The sequence below is a fragment of the Octopus sinensis genome, linkage group LG30 (assembly GCF_006345805.1).
Source record: "Octopus sinensis linkage group LG30, ASM634580v1, whole genome shotgun sequence".
NCBI classification, from domain to species: domain Eukaryota; kingdom Metazoa; phylum Mollusca; class Cephalopoda; order Octopoda; family Octopodidae; genus Octopus; species Octopus sinensis.
The window spans coordinates 11,099,989-11,122,538 of record NC_043026.1 but is presented as its reverse complement, the minus strand read 5'-3'; the positions used below and the strand labels follow the sequence as shown (position 1 = coordinate 11,122,538).

General features: G+C 41.4%; 1 protein-coding gene across 2 annotated transcripts; it reads left to right on the top strand.

Annotated features, from left to right (window-relative positions):
• Positions 1 to 369: 369 nt before the first annotated feature.
• Positions 370 to 20,684, top strand: LOC115226666 (spermatogenesis-associated protein 4-like). Of its 2 annotated transcripts, XM_029797678.2 has the most exons (6): positions 373 to 955; positions 3,238 to 3,367; positions 8,909 to 9,027; positions 13,680 to 13,845; positions 16,385 to 16,541; positions 20,495 to 20,684. In XM_029797678.2, the coding sequence occupies exons 1-6, from the start codon at positions 879 to 881 to the stop codon at positions 20,575 to 20,577; spliced, it is 732 nt and encodes a 243-aa protein (XP_029653538.1). In that variant the 5' UTR covers positions 373 to 878; the 3' UTR covers positions 20,578 to 20,684. The 2 variants fall into 2 exon arrangements, with proteins under 2 accessions (XP_036371355.1, XP_029653538.1); XM_036515462.1 differs by lacking the exon at positions 3,238 to 3,367 and having other exon boundaries at positions 370 to 955.
• The last annotated feature ends 1,866 nt before the right edge of the window (positions 20,685 to 22,550 follow it).

Here is a 22,550-nt window from a genome sequence, read left to right as displayed (position 1 = left end):
AATTTCTCCTCTTCTCCTCTGGAAGCCATCTACTCGCAATACCAGAGGGCACACACTCTCCTACCCTGATGTAATCTCCAGGGATACAGGCATCAAGCAACAGGACCTCCGTAATGCTATGATGGACCGTGAAGTCTGGTGTAACATAGTAAATTCTATCGTCTCGACCACGGTCAAACAATGATGATGATGATATATATATATACATACATACATATCATCTCTTGTGAAAGGTAGGAGAGTCCAGTTTACTAGACATTGTTGTAGAGCTGAAAACGAGGTAATTTCTACTCTTCTCCTCTGGAAGCCATCTACTCGCAATACCAGAGGTCGCACACTCTCCTACCCTGATGTAATCTCCAGGGATACAGGCATCAAGCAACAGGACCTCCGTAATGCTATGATGGACCGTGAAGTCTGGCGTAGCATGGTAAATTGCATTGTCTCGACCACGGTCGAACAATGATGATGATGATATTTTTAAGTGTGAGTTAAGTTGTTCCCCTTTAGAAGCTGTATTTCCTCACTTAACTGATAGATGCCTCTACTGACTGACTGGGTTCTGCTTTGTTTTTGTTTCCCTTGAAAAAATTCTTTTGCTGTTTTGTTTGCGTTTCTCATGTTCGCCTGATTTTTACACACGTTATGTCTTGTTTGTTATATTAACAAACTATTAACCTTAACCCTAACCCACTATTACAAAGCGTTTGAATATTTAGAGTAAGGATTTAGATTTTATAAACGAAACTGTTAAGGAAGATCTGCGCTGAGAAGGGAGCGGATGTTTATGACTGGAGAACTTCCGGTTGCTTCGTAAATATTCGAGGTTACCATGGTAACAGTTGACTGTTTAGAGAAACAGAAATCCTGCCGTAATAATGCCCGAGTTTCCTCGAGAGGTGCTCATGTGGATCCAGAGTTTGGATTTACAGTCAAAGATCGTCATTCCAAAATGGTAAGTTACCTCCAGGTCGCGTGGGCGCGTGAAGAAAGAAACTAGTGTGTGTTTGTGGGTGTGCGTGTGTTGTGGGAGGGTGTGTTTGTGGTGTGTGTTTGTGCGTGTATGTTTGTGTATGTATGTGTGTGTGTGTGTTTGCGCGTGTGTGTGTGTGTGTATGTATGTATGTGTTTGTATTTGTGTGTGTGTGTATATATATATGTGTGTTTGTTTGCGCGCGTGTGTGTATGTATGTGTGTGTTTGTATTTGTGTGTGTATGTATGTGTGTGTTTGTATTTGTGTGTGTGTGTGTATATATATGTGTGTTTGTGTGTGTTTGTTTGCGCGCGTGTGTATGTATGTATGTGTGTATGTGTGTTTGTATTTGTGTGTGTGTTTGTTTGCGCGCGTGTGTGTGTGTATGTATGTATGTGTGTTTGTATTTGTGTGTGTGTGTGTTTGTTTGCGCGCGTGTGCATGTATGTATGTATGTGTATTTGTGTGTGTGTGTGTGTATATATATATGTGTGTTTGTTTGCGCGTGTGTGTGTGCATGTATGTATGTATGTGTTTGTATTTGTGTGTGTGTGTATTTTACACGTGTCTACTCAGCGTGTGAATGTTTTATATTCTTAGAAATATTAAAACTCATTAAATGATTTCTAACATAAGAACGGACCATGCATTTGGGATCTTTTCGGTTTGAACGGCAGTTTTTTCTAGCGGTGTCCTATGAAATTGTCACCCATAATTATGATCGGCAATCTTTCGTCTCTAGTAGACCTTTCCGTCGATTTCCGTAAAAAAATTTTTTTTTTTTTTTACATATGGGCTTGCGGGAACTTTTGAAGTAATGAGAGCGAAAGAGACTAAGAGAAAGCGATTGTATGACGAGGGAAGTTCTTTTGAAGTTACCGTGCATGGGAAGCATTGATGTACATGTGTGTGTGTGTGTGTGTGTGTGTTTGATGGGGTGTGGGAGACAGACAGTATGTTGTGTAAGTGAAGTGCTTCTGTTAGTGTGTGTGAAGAGACAGAGTAATGTGTGAAAGAAAGAGATAACTGAAATTTTTTACTCGGTGTATGTGTATATGTATGTATATTACTTCAAAAGTTCCCGCAAGCCCATATGTAAAAAAAAAATATTTTTTTACGGAAATCGACGGAAAGGTCTACTAGAGACGAAAGATCGCCATTATGACCCTAGTATCGATCTATTGCATTTCAATCTCTTTTAGGGTTAGGGGTGGGGGGAAGGGTATCTTTTTTTTCTTCAGAAATGTAAATAAACCCAATCTGTTTCTTAAACGAGGGACATTTTCATACGGCACAGAATGTTTTCACCTCAATAGACGTCATTGATTGGTTGAAATTGCAGTGTTTCGGTTGATATACCCTCCTGCCTTCATTAGGTGTCTTGGGGGAAATTTCGAACCTGGGTTCTCATTCCTAAGGTATTTTTCGATGTTGTTGTTGTTATATAATCGAACTCGGAATCTTGGGGTTAGTAGCCCACGCTCTTAACCTCTGTGCCATATACCCGTGGGTATTTTATCATATGGCGTAGTAGTTAACAGCGCAGGCTACTAACCCCAAGATTCCGAGTTCGATTCCAGGCAGTGATCTGAATAATAATAACAAACATCGAAAAATACCTTAGGAATGAGAACCCAGGTTCAAAATTTCCCCAAGATACCTGATGAAGGCTGGAGGGTATATCAGCTGAAACATCGTGTTAACAACAAACAAAATGAGGACAAATATCCGTCAGTTGTAAATAATGTACTACCTCATCCTTATCTTCGCCTGCATTTGAATCTATGTCCTGTTTGATCTTCATCTTCATCTTCAAGGCTGAAATCTCCACTTCTGAATTTTGCAAACCATCTTCTGCAAGTTCTTTCATTCAAGCATTCTTTCCCATAAACTGAGTCTATGTTTCGAGTTGCTTTGGCTGCAGAGTTTCCTTTTTTGTACTCATAAAGCATTATGTGCCCCAATAGACGTCATTGATTGGTTGAAATTGAAGAAAAAATACACAGGAGCCTGGTCAAAAGGGGGGTAGAGAGCCCTTTTCTCCTTTTATAATACCTTTTTCAATTACAGGCGAAACCTCTACCTTAGGAATGAGAGCCCAGGTTCAAAATTTCTCCAAGAAATCAGTTAATAGCAAAGATTTCAGTACTTAATTGGTACTTTATTTTATTGAATACCTTGTCTGGTTAATAATAGTTGTAATCAAAATTACCGATTCTATTAATTTGCAAAGAGATTATAATTGTGCTAATCTGTTTTCCAGGGACCTTGCAAACGGATATTTAATAGCAGAGATATTTAACAGGTATTATCCTTTTGAAGTGGAGATGACTTACTTCAACAAAGGTTCATCATTGTACGCAAAACTACATAATTGGCGAATATTGTCAAAGGTATCTGCCCAATATGTTTCCATAATTCTTATTTACTCTTTTACTCTTTTACTTGTTTCAGTCATTTGACTGCGGCCATGCTGGAGCACCACCTTTAGTCGAGCAAATCAACCCCGGGACTTATTCTTTTGTAAGCCCCAGTACTTATTCTATCGGTCTCTTTTGCCGAACCGCTAAGTGACGGGGACGTAAACACACCAGCATCGGTTGTCAAGCGATGTTGGGGGGACAAACACAGACACACAAACATATACACACACATACATACTCTCTTTTACTTGTTTCTGTCATTTGACTGCAGCCATGCTGGAGCACCGCCTTTAGTCGGGCAAATCAACCCCGGGACTTATTCTTTGTAAGCCCCAGTACTTATTCTATCGGTCTCTTTTGCCGAATCGCTAAGTGATGGGGACGTAAACACACCAGCATCGGTTGTCAAGCAATGGTAGGGGAACAGACACACAAACACACACACACATACATACATATATATATATATATACATATATACGACAGGCTTCTTTCAGTTTCCGTCTACCAAATCTACTCACAAGGCATTGGTCGGCCCGGGGCTATAGCAGAAGACACTTGCCCAAGGTGCCACGCAGTGGGACTGAACCCGGAACCATGTGGTTGGTTAGCAAGCTACTTACCACACAGCCACTCCTGCGCCTTTTGTAAGCCCAGTACTTTTTCTATCGGTCTCTTTTACCGAACCGCTAAGTGACGGGGACGTAAACACACCAGCATCGGTTGTCAAGCAATGCTAGGGGAACAAACACAGACACACAAACACACACACACACATACATATATATATATACATATATACGACAGGCTTCTTTCAGTTTCCCTCTACCAAATCCACTCACAAGGCATTGGTCGGCCCGGGGCTATAGTAGAAGACACTTGCCCAAGGTGCCACGCAGTGGGACTGAACCCGGAACCATGTGGTTGGTTAGCAAGCTACTTACCACACAGCCACTCCTGCGCCTTTTGTAAGCCCAGTACTTTTTCTATCGTCTCTTTTTACCGAACCGCTAAGTGACGGGGACGTAAACACACCAGCATCGGTTGTCAAGCAATGCTAGGGGAACAAACACAGACACAAAACACACACACACACATACATATATATATACATATATACGACAGGCTTCTTTCAGTTTCCCTCTACCAAATCCACTCACAAGGCATTGGTCGGCCCGGGGCTATAGTAGAAGACACTTGCCCAAGGTGCCACGCAGTGGGACTGAACCCGGAACCATGTGGTTGGTTAGCAAGCTACTTACCACACAGCCACTCCTGCGCCTTTTGTAAGCCAGTACTTTTTCTATCGGTCTCTTTTACCGAACCGCTAAGTGACGGGGACGTAAACACACCAGCATCGGTTGTCAAGCAATGCTAGGGGAACAAACACAGACACACAAAAACACACACACACACATACATATATATATACATATATACGACAGGCTTCTTTCAGTTTCCGTCTACCAAATCCACTCACAAGGCATTGGTCGGCCCGGGGCTATAGCAGAAGACACTTGCCCAAGGTGCCACGCAGTGGGACTGAACCCGGAACCATGTGGTTGGTTAGCAAGCTACTTACCACACAGCCACTCCTGCGTCTATTTATGTATTTATTAATTTATTTTGTTTATCAGAGTTGTTTTTCTGAACTGGGATCTCTTCGTTTTGGACGGCAGTTTTTTTCTAGCGGTGTGATATAAAATTGTCACCCATAATTATGACCCTAGTTAGTTAGTTAGTTAGTTAATTTGGCTCAAAAGCAAATAGCAAGGCCATGTAGGGGGACATGGAGTTAAGTACAGGGTGGTGTTCATGTAAAGAGTTCAGGCCACTTGAGGTCAAGGGAGACTTTGAACAAAGCGGTCGTCGGCATCTTCACCATCTCGTCTGGCAGCTTGTTCCACGGATCCGCAACCGGACGGAGAAAGCTCCTCTCCTTCGATTGAGATGAAATCGTCACAGGTAGAGCTTTTCGGAATGACCCCGCAGCCGACGCTCTGGAGCAGGAGTGAAGAACAGCTCTTTCGAGAGGTTACACTTTCCGCTTATGATGTTGTGGGCGAGAATGAGATCACCACGGCGGCAGCGTTTTTCAAGAGAATAAAGGTCGAGCGTCCTCAGCTTTCTTCGTAGGACAAATTTTTGAGACCATGAACCATGCGGGTAGCCAGCTTCTGGACTCTTTCGATGATCTATTGCATTTCAATCTGTTTTAGGGTTAGGGTTAGGGGTGGGAAGAAGGGTATCTTTTTTTCTTCAGAAATGTAAATAAACCCAATCGAGGGACATATTCATACGGCACAGAATGTTTTTTTTTTACCTCAATAGACGTCATTGATTGGTTGAAATTGAAGAAAAAAAACAACAAATATCTTACAAACCATAGAATTTTCTCAATAAAGCCAAGAGAAAAAGATGTTTTATAAACACATTCTACCAGTATACATATTAAAACATCTTTTATCTCTTTTACTTGTTTCAGTCGTTTGACTGTGGCCATGCTGGAGCACCGCCTTTAGTCGAGCAAATCGACTTATTCTATCGGTCTCTTTTGCTGAACCGCTAAGTTACGGGGACGTAAACACACCACCATCGGTTGTCAAGCGATGTTGGGGGGACAAACACAGACACACATTCATATACACACACATACATACTCTCTTTTACTTGTTTCTGTCATTTGACTGCAGCCATGCTGGAGCACCTTCTTTAATCGAGCAACTCGACCCCGGGACTTATTCTTTTGTAAGCCCAGTACTTTTTCTATCGGTCTCTTTTACCGAACCGCTAAGTGACGGGGACGTAAACACACCAGCATCGGTTGTCAAGCAATGCTAGGGGAACAAACACAGACACACAAACACACACACACACATACATATATATATACATATATATACGACAGGCTTCTTTCAGTTTCCGTCTACCAAATCCACTCACAAGGCATTGGTCGGCCCGGGGCTATAGCAGAAGACACTTGCCCAAGGTGCCACGCAGTGGGACTGAACCCGGAACCATGTGGTTGGTTAGCAAGCTACTTACCACACAGCCACTCCTGCGTCTATTTATGTATTTATTAATTTATTTTGTTTATCAGAGTTGTTTTTCTGAACTGGGATCTCTTCGTTTTGGACGGCAGTTTTTTTTCTAGCGGTGTGATATAAAATTGTCACCCATAATTATGACCCTAGTTAGTTAGTTAGTTAGTTAATTTGGCTCAAAAGCAAATAGCAAGGCCATGTAGGGGGACATGGAGTTAAGTACAGGGTGGTGTTCATGTAAAGAGTTCAGGCCACTTGAGGTCAAGGGAGACTTTGAACAAAGCGGTCGTCGGCATCTTCACCATCTCGTCTGGCAGCTTGTTCCACGGATCCGCAACCCGGACGGAGAAAGCTCCTCTCCTTCGATTGAGATGAAATCGTCACAGGTAGAGCTTTTCGGAATGACCCCGCAGCCGACGCTCTGGAGCAGGAGTGAAGAACAGCTCTTTCGAGAGGTTACACTTTCCGCTTATGATGTTGTGGGCGAGAATGAGATCACCACGGCGGCAGCGTTTTTCAAGAGAATAAAGGTCGAGCGTCCTCAGCCTTTCTTCGTAGGACAAATTTTTGAGACCATGAACCATGCGGGTAGCCAGCTTCTGGACTCTTTCGATGATCTATTGCATTTCAATCTGTTTTAGGGTTAGGGTTAGGGGTGGGAAGAAGGGTATCTTTTTTTCTTCAGAAATGTAAATAAACCCAATCGAGGGACATATTCATACGGCACAGAATGTTTTTTTTTTACCTCAATAGACGTCATTGATTGGTTGAAATTGAAGAAAAAAAACAACAAATATCTTACAAACCATAGAATTTTCTCAATAAAGCCAAGAGAAAAAGATGTTTTATAAACACATTCTACCAGTATACATATTAAAACATCTTTTATCTCTTTTACTTGTTTCAGTCGTTTGACTGTGGCCATGCTGGAGCACCGCCTTTAGTCGAGCAAATCGACTTATTCTATCGGTCTCTTTTGCTGAACCGCTAAGTTACGGGGACGTAAACACACCACCATCGGTTGTCAAGCGATGTTGGGGGGACAAACACAGACACACATTCATATACACACACATACATACTCTCTTTTACTTGTTTCTGTCATTTGACTGCAGCCATGCTGGAGCACCTTCTTTAATCGAGCAACTCGACCCCGGGACTTATTCTTTTGTAAGCCCAGTACTTTTTCTATCGGTCTCTTTTACTGAACCGCTAAGTTACGGGGACATAAACACACCAGCATCGGTTGTCAAGCAATGCTAAGGGGACAAACACACACACGCATATATATATATATATATATATATATATATATATATATATATATATATACATATATATGACGGGCTTCTTTCAGTTTCCATCTACCAAATCCACTCACAAGTCTTTGGTCGGGCCGGGGCTATAGTAGAAGACACTTGCCCAAGGTGCCACGCAGTGGGACTGAACCCGGAACCATGTGGTTGGTAAACAAGCTACTTACCACACAGCCACTCCTGCGCCTATATATATATATATATATATATATATAATATTAATTAGAGACAAAACCACTATATTGCAAATCAAAGAAAGAAAGACTTAATCCAATACATAAAAAAATTTATATAAATTAAATAAAATTAAGTTATCCACTACAATTGTTTCTTGTCACTTCATAATTTAAAATTGAATAGAAGGTCTGAAAACCACCTGATGAATGTCCTTAGAAGTGACAAGAAACAATTGTAGTGGATAACTTAATTTTATTTAATTTATATAAATTATTTTATGTATTGGCTTAAGTCTTTCTTTGTTTGATTTGCATAATAGTGGTTTTGTCTCTAATTAATATTATATAATATTTTACTATAAAATTGGATTCAATCCTAAATCTGATTTTTCCCTGTAAATTTGGATTTATTCCCTAATATTTATTATTATATATATATAATAGGCGCAGGAGTGGCTGTGTGGTAAGTAGCCTGTCTACCAACCACATGGTTCCGGGTTCAGTCCCACTGTGTGGCACCTTGGGCAAGTGTCTTCTACTATAGCCTCGGGCCGACCAATGCCTTGTGAGTGGATTTGGTAGACGGAAACTGAAAGAAGCCCGTCGTATATATGTATATATATATATGTATGTATGCGTGTGTGTTTGTGTGTCTGTGTTTGTCCCCCTAGCATTGCTTGACAACAGATGCTGGTGTGTTTGTGTCCCCGTCACTTAGCGGTTCGGCAAAAGAGACCGATAGAATAAGTACTGGGCTTACAATAGAATAAGTTCCGGGGTCGAGTTGCTCGATTAAAGGCGGTGCTCCAGCATGGCCGCAGTCAAATGACTGAAACAAGTAAAAGAGTAAAAGAGTATATATATATACATATATACGACGGGCTTCTTTCAGTTTCCGTCTACAGGTTACTCTTTAGTTATTTCGTTATTTTGTCCAAGGTGGACTTGGAATTAAGTTTCTGCTTCTCATTTCAGTTTTTCAAGAAGAGGAAATTCGACATTTCCCAGGCATGTATTGATGGAACCATGTTCTACAAAGAAACACAATGCATACAGATGATGCAGCTTATATACAAACTCCTCACAGATAGAAAGTAATTGCCATTATTATTATTATTATTATTCAGTAGTTTTATTTTTTATAGCATGCTTTCACTTCACTACCGAGCGCAGCTCTGTGTGCCTTGGGTATGTGCTGTGATTTGTTGTGATGCTCTGATGGTTATTGTATGGAAAGTGCTCTGCGTAGGATGTGTGCAGTGCCTAGTAGTGCAATTTTCTGTATGATATATGTGTTTGTAAGTCCTGGTGTTTTTGTTATGTATTTGTCTGAATATTTTTTTATCATGCCTAATGCACCTACTATGATAGGAATTGTTTCTGTTTTCAGATTCCACATTCTAGTTACCTCTATTTCCAGGTCTTTGTATTTTGAGAGTTTCTCCATTTCTTTTAGAGACACGTTGTCATCTGCCGGTATTGATACATCAATATCATTATTATTATTGCCGAGGTTGACTTTGCCTTTCATCCTTTCGGGGTCGATTAAATAAGTACCTATTTCTTTACTGCCCACAAAGGGGCTAAACACAGAGGGGACAAACAAGGACAGACAAACAGATTAAGTCGATTACGTCGACCCAGTGCATAGCTGGTACTTAATTTATCGACCCCGAAAGGATGAAAGGCAAAGTCGACCTCGGCGGAATTTGAATTCAGAACGTAGTGGCAGACAAAATACTTATTTCTTTACTACCCACAAGGGGCTAAACACAGAGGGGACAAACAAGGACAGACAGACGGATTAAGTCGATTATATCGATCCCCAGTGCATAACTGGTACTTAATTTATCGACCCCGAAAGGATGAAAGGCAAAGTCGACCTCGGCGGAATTTGAACTCGGAACGTAGTGGCAGACAAAATACTTACTTCTTTACTACCCACAAGGGGCTAAACACAGAGGGGACAAACAAGGACAGACAAACGGATTAAGTCGATTACATCGACCCAGTGCATAACTGGTACTTAATTTATCGACCCCGAAAGGATGAAAGGCAAAGTCGACCTCATCGGAATTTGAACTTAAAATGTAGCGGCAGACGAAATACCGCTAAGCATTTCGCCCGGCATGCTATCTGCTAGCTCGCTGCCTTAAATAAGTACCAGTTACGCACTGGGGTCGATGTAATTGACTTAATCCGTTTGTCTGTCCTTGTTTGTTCTTTCTGTGTTTAGCCCCTTGTGGGCAGTAAAGAAATATCATCATCATCATTATTGTTATCATCATCACCACCATCACTGCTGCTACTCATATTATTTTGGTTTGGCTCAGGTTAGGTCTTATGCCGGGTAGGAATTATGTGGACTGCGGATATTTACCAGTAACCTTAGTTATCCTTAAGTTTTCAGCAGTCTCAAGTGCTTAGAACCCTCCTGATAATCCCGGCTGTCCCCTAAGAGACAAACTTCCTGTAGGAGCTCTGCCGGGTATTCTATCCCAATCTCCTTCAGCTATTTGTCTATATCTTTCCTTACTGTTCCCAACGACGCCCCAATTATTGTAAGCGCACCCTTTACTGTTCACATGCTCCATTGGGCCATTGCGCCTCCACTGCTGGGGGTGCTGAACAGAACTGAAAACCGTACTGTTTATAAAATTTGATTACGTTTTTCAAGAAAAATTCACAACAGGCGTAGGAGTGGCTGTGTGGTAAGTAGCTTGCTAACCAACCACACGGTTGCGGGTTCAGTCCCACTGCGTGGCATCTTGGGCAAGTGTCTTCTGCTATAGCCCCGGGCCGACCAATGCCTTGTGAGTGGATTTGGTAGACGGAAACTGAAAGAAGCCTGTCGTATATATGTATATATATATATGTTTATGTGTGTGTGTTTGTGTGTCTGTGTTTTGTTCCCCTAGCATTGCTTGACAACCGATGCTGGTGTGTTTACGTCCCCGTCACTTAGCGGTTCGGCAAAAAAGAGACCGATAGAATAAGTACTAAAAGGTGGTGCTCCAGCATGGCCACAGTCAAATGACTGAAACAAGTAAAAGAGTAAAGAGTAAAAGAGTAACACAAAATAATAAAATCAGATTGCAGTTACTTCCTTGTCTATAATTGATTTGTATTTACTAAGAGAAACAAGTATCACGAAATTTGATTTTCATGGGTGCTTCATAAATCAAGTTAGCCCCGAAAGCAATGGCCCGCATGTTGCTGTGCTAGACCCAAATGTTAATGCTGCACCCTATAATAGATAAACATTTGGAAAGGCATATCTGCACGATATAATAATAATAATAATTGTGTACATTGCTCAGGTGCACTACAGCTCATCTAAAGTGTATATATAATCAGGTGTAGTTTCGGCGGATTTCGGAAAGCATGAGGGCCTTAAAGGACGCAGTGTCATGGCAGTCAACAACTGACGCAGGCAGTTTATTCCATGCTTCAGCAACTCTGAGCGTGAAAAAATGTTTGCGAAAGTCATGGGAGCTGTGCTGTTTTCTGACTTTGTAGGCATGTCCACGTGTGTTAGACACATGGAGATCAAAAAGGTGTTCAGTGTTGTTGTTGGTGAGGTGGTTGATAACCTTGTGGGTGTTTACCAAGTCCGTCGCCAGACGACGAAGCCTCAGTGAATCCATGCCCAGGGAAACAAGGCGCTCAGAATATGGTAGGTGTCTGATGGAGGGTATGCGTTTGGTTGCACGTCTCTGGACAGATTCCAGGAGGTCAATGTTCTGAGCAAGATAGGGATTCCAAACTGATGATGCGAATTCCAAGTGTGGTCGTACCATAGCTGTATACAGTTTTAAATAGATGGCTGGAGAGCGGCTAACAAAAGTCTTGCTGAGTGATGCCAAGACACCCTCGGCCTTCTTGACAATTTTAGAGATATGCTTTGTCCAACGCAAATCACTGCTGACAGTGATGCCTAGGTCACGTAAAGGTCCAAAAAAATTCAGCAGTGTCGCATTTCGTTTGGAAATGTATGCTTTAGCCACAGTAAGTTCAGAAAGTAAGGCTGATTTATCGCAATAAACTAAATTGCTCAAAGGTTTTAAAGCATCAAAATCCAAAAATGTCTCAGATATTGGTAGTAGATTTGTCAAGGAAGAATTTTATGCTGTCGTTTTGCTATGAAAATCAAACAGTACAATAATCCAGTGTTATTGATCCGGTATATTAATCGCCGGTGGCACGTAAAAAGCCGTTGCCAATTCATATAATTTATTAACTAATTAATTAAATTAAATAGGAACATCCAAATCCAACAGAATCCGACCGTGGCCGTTTGCCAGCCTTGTCTGGCACCCCTACCGGTGGCATGTAAAAAGCACCCACTACACTCACAGAGTGGTTGGCGTTAGGAAGGGCATCAAGCTGTAGAAACACTGCCAGATCAGACTGGAGCCAGGTGCAGCCTTCTGGCTTCCCAGACCCCAGTTGAACCGTCCAACCCATGCCAGCATGGAAAGCGGACGTTAAATGATGATGATGATATGATTCAGTTTTGAATTTAACCAATCAATTGGCCATTGCCAGCTTCATTTGGTCCCCGTGCCGGTGACATGTAAAAAGCACCATCCATTCGTGGCTGTTGCCAGCTGCGTCTGGCACCTGTACCGGTGGCATGTAAAAAGGACCCACTACACTCACGGAGTGGTTGGCGTTAGGAAGGGCATCCAGCTGTAGAAACACTGCCAGATCAGACTGGAGCCTGGTGCTGCCTCCTGGCTTCCCAGACCCCAGTTGAACCGTCCAACCCATGCTAGCATGGAAAGCGGACGTTAAACGATGATGAAGGCGTTAGGAAGGGCATCCAGCTGTAGAAACACTGCCAGATCAGACTGGAGCCTGGTGCAACCTCCTGGCTTCCCAGACCCCAGTTGAACCGTCCAACCCATGCCAGCATGGAAAACGGACGTTAAACGATGATGAAGGCGTTAGGAAGGGCATCCAGCTGTAGAAACACTGCCAGATCAGACTGGGCCTGGTGCAGCCTCCTGGCTTCCCAGACCCCAGTTGAACCGTCCAACCCATGCTAGCATGGAAAACGGACGTTAAACGATGATGAAGGCGTTAGGAAGGGCATCCAGCTGTAGAAACACTGCCAGATCAGACTGGAGCCTGGTGCAACCTCCTGGCTTCCCAGACCCCAGTTGAACCGTCCAACCCATGCCAGCATGGAAAACGGACGTTAAACGATGATGAAGGCGTTAGGAAGGGCATCCAGCTGTAGAAACACTGCCAGATCAGACTGGGCCTGGTGCAGCCTCCTGGATTCCCAGACCCCAGTTGAACCGTCCAACCCATGCTAGCATGGAAAGCGGACGTTAAACGATGATGATGATATGATTCAGTTTTAAATTTAACCAATCAATTGGCCATTGCCAGCTTCGTCTGGTCCCTGTGCCGATGACATGTAAAAAGCACCATCCGATCATGGCCACTTGCCAGCCTCATCTGGCACCTGTTCTGGTGGCACATAAAAAGCACCCACTACACTCACAGTGGTTGGCATTAGGAAGGGCATCCAGCTGTAGAAACACTGCCAGATCAGACTGGAGCCTGGTGCAGCCTCCTGGCTTCCCAGATCCCCGGTTGAACCGTCCAACCCATGCTAGCATGAAAAGCGGACGTTAAACGATGATGATGATGATGATGATATGATTCAGTTTTAAATTTGACCAATCGATTATGCCACTGAAATATTTATTTATTTGGTTTTTAACTTTTCAAGGTGGGCCTTCAGTGTGGTGTCACCTATAAGCGATGACATGTGTGATTATGACTATCAGATGCGCCTACCATTGCACGCTCAATCAACAGCTACAAAATCTGTTAAGAATAACGTAATGTTTACAGAACTATTGGTTTACCCTAATCAACTAATGAATGCCAGAAAGGTGAGTCAGTTTCCTTGCTACTCAAACTATGTTTCCCTGTTTTTATATTTTGTTTAAAACTTCCAAGTCTTTACTCTTCACTCCTTTACTTGTTTCAGTCATTTGACTGCAGCCATGCTGGAGTGCCACCTTTAGCTGACCCCAGGACTTATTCTTTGTAAGCCTAGCACTTATTCTATTGGTCTCTTTTGCCAAATCTGCTAAGTTACCGGGACGTAAACACATCAGCATCGGTTGTCAAGCGATGTTGGTGGGGACAAACACAGACACACACTCATATATATATACATATATATATACATATACATATAAAGGTGGCGAGCTGGCAGAAACGTTAGCGCGCCGGGCGAAATGCTTAGCGGTATTTCATCTGTCGTTACGTTGTGAGTTCAAATTCCGCCGAGGTCGACTTTGCCTTTCATCCTTTCGGGGTCGATAAATTAAGTACCAGTTACCCACTGGGGTCGATTTAATCGACTTAATCCCTTTGTCTGTCCTTGTTTGTCCCCTCTATGTTTAGCCCCTTGTGGGTAGTAAAGAAATATATATATGATGGGCTTCTTTCAGTTTCCGTCTACCAAATCCACTCACAAGGCTTTGGTTGGCCTGAGGCTATAGTAGAAGACACTTGCCCAAGGTGCCACGTAGTGGGACCGAACCCAGAGCCATGTGGTTGGTAAGCAAGCTACTTACCACACAGCCACTCCTTAATACCGGTTCCCATATGCTGCTCATATTTGCACTCGGTCTGCTTAGGAGGTTGTTGTGTCCTAGTATGTGTGCTGCTTCTTTTAGTTTTCGTATTTTCCAATGGTGTCCTCTGTCTATTATTTTGACTTCATCCTGCAGGTGGAGGTGGTCTCCATTTTTCCATACATGATCAGCTATACCCGATTTATCAATATCTCCCCATGTCACAGCTTTGCGATGTTCCTCTACCCTTATTTCGAGGGGGTGGCATGCTTTGCCTCTGTATAACCTACCACAGCTGCATGGGATGGAGTTCACGCAGTCTTACTGAGACGGTCTTCTACCTGTCTCAGAGACAGGCAGAAACAAGGAATATGCCACTTGTATTTGAACATTATACAAATATTCTTTCTAAAAAACTTTTCTTTTAATCTTTCTAAATTTAATTATTTAATTGTTATAGTTGAAAAAGTCTCAAATGACTGAAACCGGTACTGAAATGTTTTTTATAAAATCATTTTAGCATTTTCTATCTTGATTTTTTTCCATATATAATATATATATATATATATATATATATATATATATATATAAATAAATAAAAGGGGCAGGCAACAGGTTGCTTGGCCGCATACTGAAAAATTAGAAATAGCTGTCATAGACTGTTTATTTCTATTTTCTACAAATGGGACTCCACATACGACATATCCTTGTAATTCACATATGCAAAACAGAAGGAATAAATAACGAAAACAAAGTCTGGCGGTCATTTGCGAACATGTTTCTAGATTAGAAATATAATGAATATATATTACATGTCTTTCATCAGCGCAAACATCCACAAAAATAGATTTATCAAATGCTACGTACCTCGACCTTCTGATCATGCGACATCAAAAGAGTTGAAGAAAGCGAGCATAGGCTAAACCTATATGGACAGTTGAATTCGTAAATTTTCCCTCCAAAATTTTACCATGTGCATTACAAAAATAGTTCCTTAGAGGTAGAAATTATGGGCTGTCGTAAGGGAGTGAAAATTCCAATTAGTAATATAATAATAAGAGTAAATAATTTCTCTAATCGTTTTTTAAAATAACCAACAATTATTTACTGGTAGAATTCGGTATGTAAATATAACCAATTAATGGTAGAAATGAATTCTACCAGTAAATGATTGTTGGTTTTTTTAAAAAAACATTATAGAAATTATTTACTCTTATTATCTTTATATATAAAAGTCAAGTTGTGTGTCTGTCTCCTACGATTTAGATTCCTAACTACTCCCACATTTTGCGGTGCAGTGTAACCAAAAGCGGGTATCTTATAGTCGTGATTCATATCGAGCCCTTCTGGGTATTAGCGCGCATCTACGATGAGTCTACGATTTTAAAAATAATTTTCCATTTTAATGCATTTTTTCGCTATTATATAAGGGAAGTAATTCTCTAAAAATATCTACGATGAGTCAACGATTTAAAAGAAAATTTACCATCATTTTTTTTCCATTTTTAATGCATTTTTTTTGCTATTTTTTTGCTATAACACTCTAAAAATGCTTATATAGTTATTTCCCTTACAAACCCGAGCAACGCCGGGCGATACTGCTAGTTATATATATATATATAAATAGTCACACATACTTACACCTACAGATAATATATATGACATATTTATTCGTAACTCTGCTTGTGTTCATGTCTGCATGTGTGTAATTAGGAAAGAATATTAGATGGAACCAGCAGAGAGTAAGGGGTTTCCATTCTCATCCAAGGCCTCCAAGAAACACACACACACACACAGATGTGTTTGTATTTAATATCCAAATAATTCATCCTTTTTTTGTCTCTAGGCACAAAAAATTATAGATCGTCATACGGAAGTGAGACAGAAAAAACGTCAGGATGATCCGGAACGATTCCGTGTCCATCCTACTCTTGGTCAACTGGCTGTACGCCAACAAAATATTGTCTCACACAAGGAAGATGTTGAGAAAGCTCCTCCAAAAAGTTTGGTTGTCTTTTTTTTTTTTCAAAGAAATTTCAGTTTTATCCTGACGTATATTTGCCATTTAAATATGGCTAACCCCTGAGGGTGGATCCTACTGTAGTTTGTAGCTCCAGGAGGACACCTCCTCCAGCTGGCTATAGACACTTTCTGTGCCCTATCAGTATTTGCAAAGGGAAACCATCCTTCTCGTCTTCAACTTATGATATACACGGACGGGAAGGATGGCTTCCCTTTGCAAATACTGATAGGGCACAGAAAGTGTGTCTATAGCCAGCTGGAGGAGGTGTCCTCCTGGGGCTACAAACTACAGTAGCATCCACCCTCAGGGGTTAGCCATATTTAAATGGCAAATATACGTCATGATGTGTTGTAGCTACTGTTTATAACTTGCTCATGGCTAACCCCTGAGGGTGGATGCTACTGTAGTTTGTAGCCCCAGGAGGACACCTCCTCCAGCTGGCTATAGACACTTTCTGTGTCCTATCAGTATTTGCAAAGGGAAGCCACCCTTCCCGTCTTCAACTTATGATACACACGGACAGGAAGGATGGCTTCCCTTTGCAAATACTGATAGGGCACAGAAAGTGTGTCTATGGCCAGCTGGAGGAGGTGTCCTCCTGGGGCTACAAACTACAGTAGGATCCACCCTCAGGGGTTAGCCATATTTAAATGGCAAATATACGTCATGATGTGTTGTAGCTACTGTTTATAACTCGCTCTGAGATTTATTATTGCCAATTTTATCCTCTTCTTCATAATCATCATCACCACCATCTGCTTTTTGTTATTACCATCTTTCCTATCATACTCCATCCCTTCCTTTCCTTAATAATACATCTTTTTCCATTACTATCACCAACCACCTCCACTTCCACCACCACAACTACCAACAACAACAACATCATCAGCAATATAATCAAGATGGTGCTCATCACCAATGCCTTTGTCATTGCCATCAAAGCATTTACAATTAATAAGGCCTATGCAGGAGTGGCTGTGTGGTAAGTAGCTTGCTAACCAACCACATGGTTCTGGGTTCAGTCCCACTGCGTGGCATCTTGGGCAAGTGTCTTCTGCTGTAGCCCCGGGCCGACCAATTCCTTGTGAGTGGATTTGGTAGACGGAAACTGAAAGAAGCCTGTCGTATATATGTATATATATATATATATATATATATATGTATGTATGTGTGTGTGTCTGTGTTTGTCCCCCTAGCATTGCTTGACAACCGATGCTGGTGTGTTTACATCCCCGTCACTTAGCGGTTCGGCAAAAGAGATCGATAGAATAGGTACTGGGCTTACAAAGAATAAGTCCCGGGGTCGATTTGCTCGACTAAAGGCGGTGCTCCAGCATGGCCGCAGTCAAATGACTGAAACAAGTAAAAGAGTAAAGAGAGAGAGTATGCCAGGGGCATTACCAGCCCACTTATGCTTACCTTTTCCTTCTTTGGACACTAAAACTCTGCTTGCGAAGACCTGTTGAGGCAGTGAAATGAAAATCAAAATCAGAATCAAATTCGATGACTGGCGTCTGTGCTAGAGGGTGCAAAGAGCACCATATGAGTGTGATCGTTGACCGAGCGGCTAACCAGCTTCCATGCCAGTGGCACTTAAAAGGCACCATTCGAGCATGATCGTTACCAGCGTCACCTAACTGGCACTTGAGCCGGTTATTGCTTCTGTTCTTGGCCCTCCTTAATCCCCTCTCTCTCTTTCTCTCTCACCTTCTTGCAACCTGCTGCTACTAAGCCATTCCATTGGTGACAGCCGCTTGTTCAACACGTGTTATCTCTACCGAAAAGGTAACCGCTTCCCACGCTTGCTGATCAATTGTTTTTGTCCCATTTTGTCTCAAAGTCGTAAGTCATTCCTGTTTTTATTCGTTACTGTTTCCAATTTTATCTTCGTCTCCTGTTTTCCTATTCGTCTCTGTTGTCACATTCTTTCCTTCTACCAAGGAAATCTAATGCCCATAGCTTAGTTTTTCCTTGGGGCTGGCCGTTTTGGAGCAAATCTCAGAATTAAACAGCCGAAATTTGCCATGATGAATCGGTTTCTGACTGAAGAATGAAGGCTCTGAATGACTGTCTGTTTTCCGTGTTCGTCAATTCGTGTATTTCACGTTCTCTATATATAAAGTTTTATTAAGAGCACCATCCCAGCGTAATCGTTGCCAGAGCAGCTATCTGGCCTCCGTGCCAGTGGCACGTAAAAGACACCATTTGAGTGTGATCATTACCAGCATCGCCTTACTGTGTTTATGTATTTGTAAATTGTTACATATATCATCATCATCGTTTAGCGTCCGTTCTCCATGCTGGCATGGGTTGGACGGTTCAACTGGGGTCTGGGAAGCCAGAAGGCTGCGCCAGGCTCCAGTCTGATCTGGCAGTGTTTCTACAGCTGGATGCCCTTCCTAACGCCTTCATCATCGTTTAACGTCCGTTTTCCATGCTAGCATGGGTTGGATGGTTCAACTGGGGTCTGGGAAGCCAGAAGGCTGCGCCAGGCTCCAGTCTGATCTGGCAGTGTTTCTACAGCTGGATGCCCTTCCTAACGCCTTCATCATCGTTTAACGTCCGTTTTCCATGCTAGCATGGGTTGGATGGTTCAACTGGGGTCTGGGAAGCCAGAAGGCTGCACCAGGCTCCAGTCTGATCTGGCAGTGTTTCTACAGCTGGATGCCCTTCCTAATGCCTTCATCATCGTTTAACGTCCGTTTTCTATGCTAGCATGGGTTGGACGGTTCAACTGGGGTCTGGGAAGCCAGAAGGCTGCGCCAGGCCCAATCTGATCTGGCAGTGTTTCTACGGCTGGATGCCCTTCCTAACGCCAACCACTCCATGAGTGTAGTGGGTGTTTTTTACGTGCCACCTGCACAGGTGCCAGACTAGGCTGGCAACGGCCATGATCGGATGGTGCTTTTTACGTGCCACCGGCACGGGAGCCAGACGAGGCTGGCAATGGCCATGAACGGATGGTGCTTTGTACGTGCCACCTGCACAGGAGCCAGACGAGGCTGGCAACGTCCACGAACGGATGGTGCATTTTATGTGCCACCAGCACGGAGGCCAGTCGGAGCGGCGCTGGCAACAGCCACATTCGGATAGTTCTCTTACGTGCCATCGGCACTGGTATCACAGCTACAATTTCCATTGATTATCATCGTCATAATTTTTTTGTCCCCCTTCTACTTTTTATGGTGCTTTTCATCTCTTCGTTAAGGCCCAGAATACTGGAGACCAGGCTTCACCATCTCTTCCCGTTTGTCTTTAATTCCTTCTAATCTATCATTCTTTCATTCAGTTTTAATCCTTCCTGCAGTGCATAGCATGTCCACACCAGCACAAGTTTCCTTCTTTGGATACCCAGTGGTTCTAACATCCACCCTGTTCATTTATACATGCTGACACAATGCATTCTCTACCACATGTGCACCTCATAAATTTCCATCTGCAACACATTCTACACTATCAGAATGCATATACTCTCTTTTACTCTTTTCAGTCATTTGACTGCGGCCATGCTGGAGCACCGCCTTTAGTCGAGCAAATTGACCCCGGGACTTATTCTTTGTAAGCCCAGTACTTATTCTATCGGTCTCTTTTGCCGAACCGCTAAGTGACGGGGACATAAACACACCAGCATCGGCTGTCAAGCAATGCTAGGGTGACAAACACATACATATATATATATACATATATACGACAGGCTTCTTTCAGTTTCCGTCTACCAAATCCACTCACAAGGCATTGGTCGGCCCGGGGCTATAGCAGAAGACACTTGCCCAAGATGCCACGCAGTGGGACTAAACCCGGAACCATGTGGTTGGTTAGCAAGCTACTTACCACACAGCCACTCATTCTGTAAATTGTAACTATGGGTATATGTGTGCATGTCCCTGTTCTTCTGTATGCTTAACGAACTATAACTGTCATTTGTATTTCCAGAGACAGCTTCAGACAGCATTAATGATATGAATGTTCGGTTTAAAGACATCAAGCTCAAACAGCCATTTATTTCAATGAACTAATTAAGCCAACTCCAAGAATTGCTTTCTCCATGGTAACTGGAAAAGAATACGGATCTAAATAGATGTACGCACCCACACAAATAAATAAAGGATTTTTATTTAAATGCTTTCCTCCTTAATTTTCATTTTTTAAAATTTAATAATATTTATATAATTGCAGCGTGGAAGGTGTTTGTAAGCCATTTAAGAAACACACAAAAGCCGTTCGATTCACTCCAACATTTAAGTTTAATTAAATGTTGTAGTGAATCGAACGGCTTTTGTGTGTTTCTTAAATGGCTTATAAACACCTTCCACGCTGCAATTGTTTTCGTTTCAGCACACGATCTCAGATCAAATTACTTGCTATGCGAGTACATCTCCGTAATATTTATATAAATTTTGGTAAAATTTCAGAAAAATTTGAATTTTTCCCGAAGAGAAATATATATATCAGGTCATCCCATAAGTTCTGTCTGAATTTTGAATAAAGAAAACAAGTGATCAAATGTTATATTTAATTGAAATTTAATCATCAATGTACTTTCCCTAATTATCTAAGACTTCCTTCCATCTATTTACAAGCTTTTTAATACCTTCAATGTAAAACTCTTTTCGTTTCAAAGTGAAGAACTCTGAAATGTCAGTTTTGACCTCCTCCTGGCTTGCGAAAGTCATGTCCCCCAAATGATTCTGTAAACTACGAAACAAATGGTAGTCTGAAGGAGCGAGGTCGGGTGAATAAAGTGGATGAAGAATTTTTTCCCAACCAAGCTCTTCAATCTTCTGTGATGTGATCTTTGCAGTGTGGGGTCGTGCATTGTCCTGATGAAACATCACTCCTTTTCAATTCACTAAAGCGGGTCTTTTTTCCTTCAAAGCTTGGTTCAGACGTTCTAATTGCTAACAGTAGACTTGAGTATTGATTGTTGCATTAGGTGATAACAATTCAAAGTGAATTACTCCTTAGCAATCCCACCAGATAGAGAGAAGAACCTTTTTCCCATGAAGTTCCCTTCTTGGTAGTGGTTGAGCTTTTTCACTTTTACCAAGCCACTGTTTACGATGTTTAACATTTCGATAGAAAATCCATTTTTCTTCACCAGTCACATTGTTTTCATAAGTTTTGAATTAAAATCTTCCATCAAACCTTAGTCACAATTAATGTTCCTAACACTAGCTGAATGATAACTAAGATATTTTACTAAATTCTTTCTTATATTTAAAATAATTGGAAGAAACACAGAGCATCTCAACAGAAGTATGGTAACAAGAGGGTTAAAATATATAATAGAGAAACAATTCTTAACCCTTTCGATACCAACCTGGTTGAAACCACCTCTGGCTCTGTAGTACAAATGTCTTGTTTTCATAAGTTTTGAATTAAAATCTTCCATCAAACCTTAGTCACAATTAATGTTCCTAACCCTAGCTTAATGATAACTAAGTTATTTTACTAAATTCTTTGTTATATTTACAATTAATTGAAAGAAACACAGAGCATCTCAACAGAAATATGGTAACAAGAGGGTTAAAATATAATAGAGAAACAATTCTTAACCCTTTCGATACCAACCTGGTTGAAACCACCTCTGGCTCTGTAGTACAAATGTCTTGTTTTCATAAGTTTTGAATTAAAATCTTCTACCAAACCTTAGTCACAATTTATGTTCATAACACTAGCTTAATGATAACTAAGTTATTTTACTAAATTCTTTGTTATATTTAAAGTAATTGAAAGAAACACAAAGCATCTCAAAATAAATACAGTAACGAAAGGGTTCAACTTCACAACAATCAGATTTTTAACACTATTTTTCAATCATTAGAGAGATAATGTTTTTGTAATAAACTTTAATGACAAATAACAGACAATTAAGAGGGTTTTTAAAAATTTTCTATTTATTTTTTTTATTTATGTAGCATGTATTTGTGAATTGCATGACTAGAACTCAAAAGAACGATTTTCAGTGATAATTTTTTACTTCAGTTCT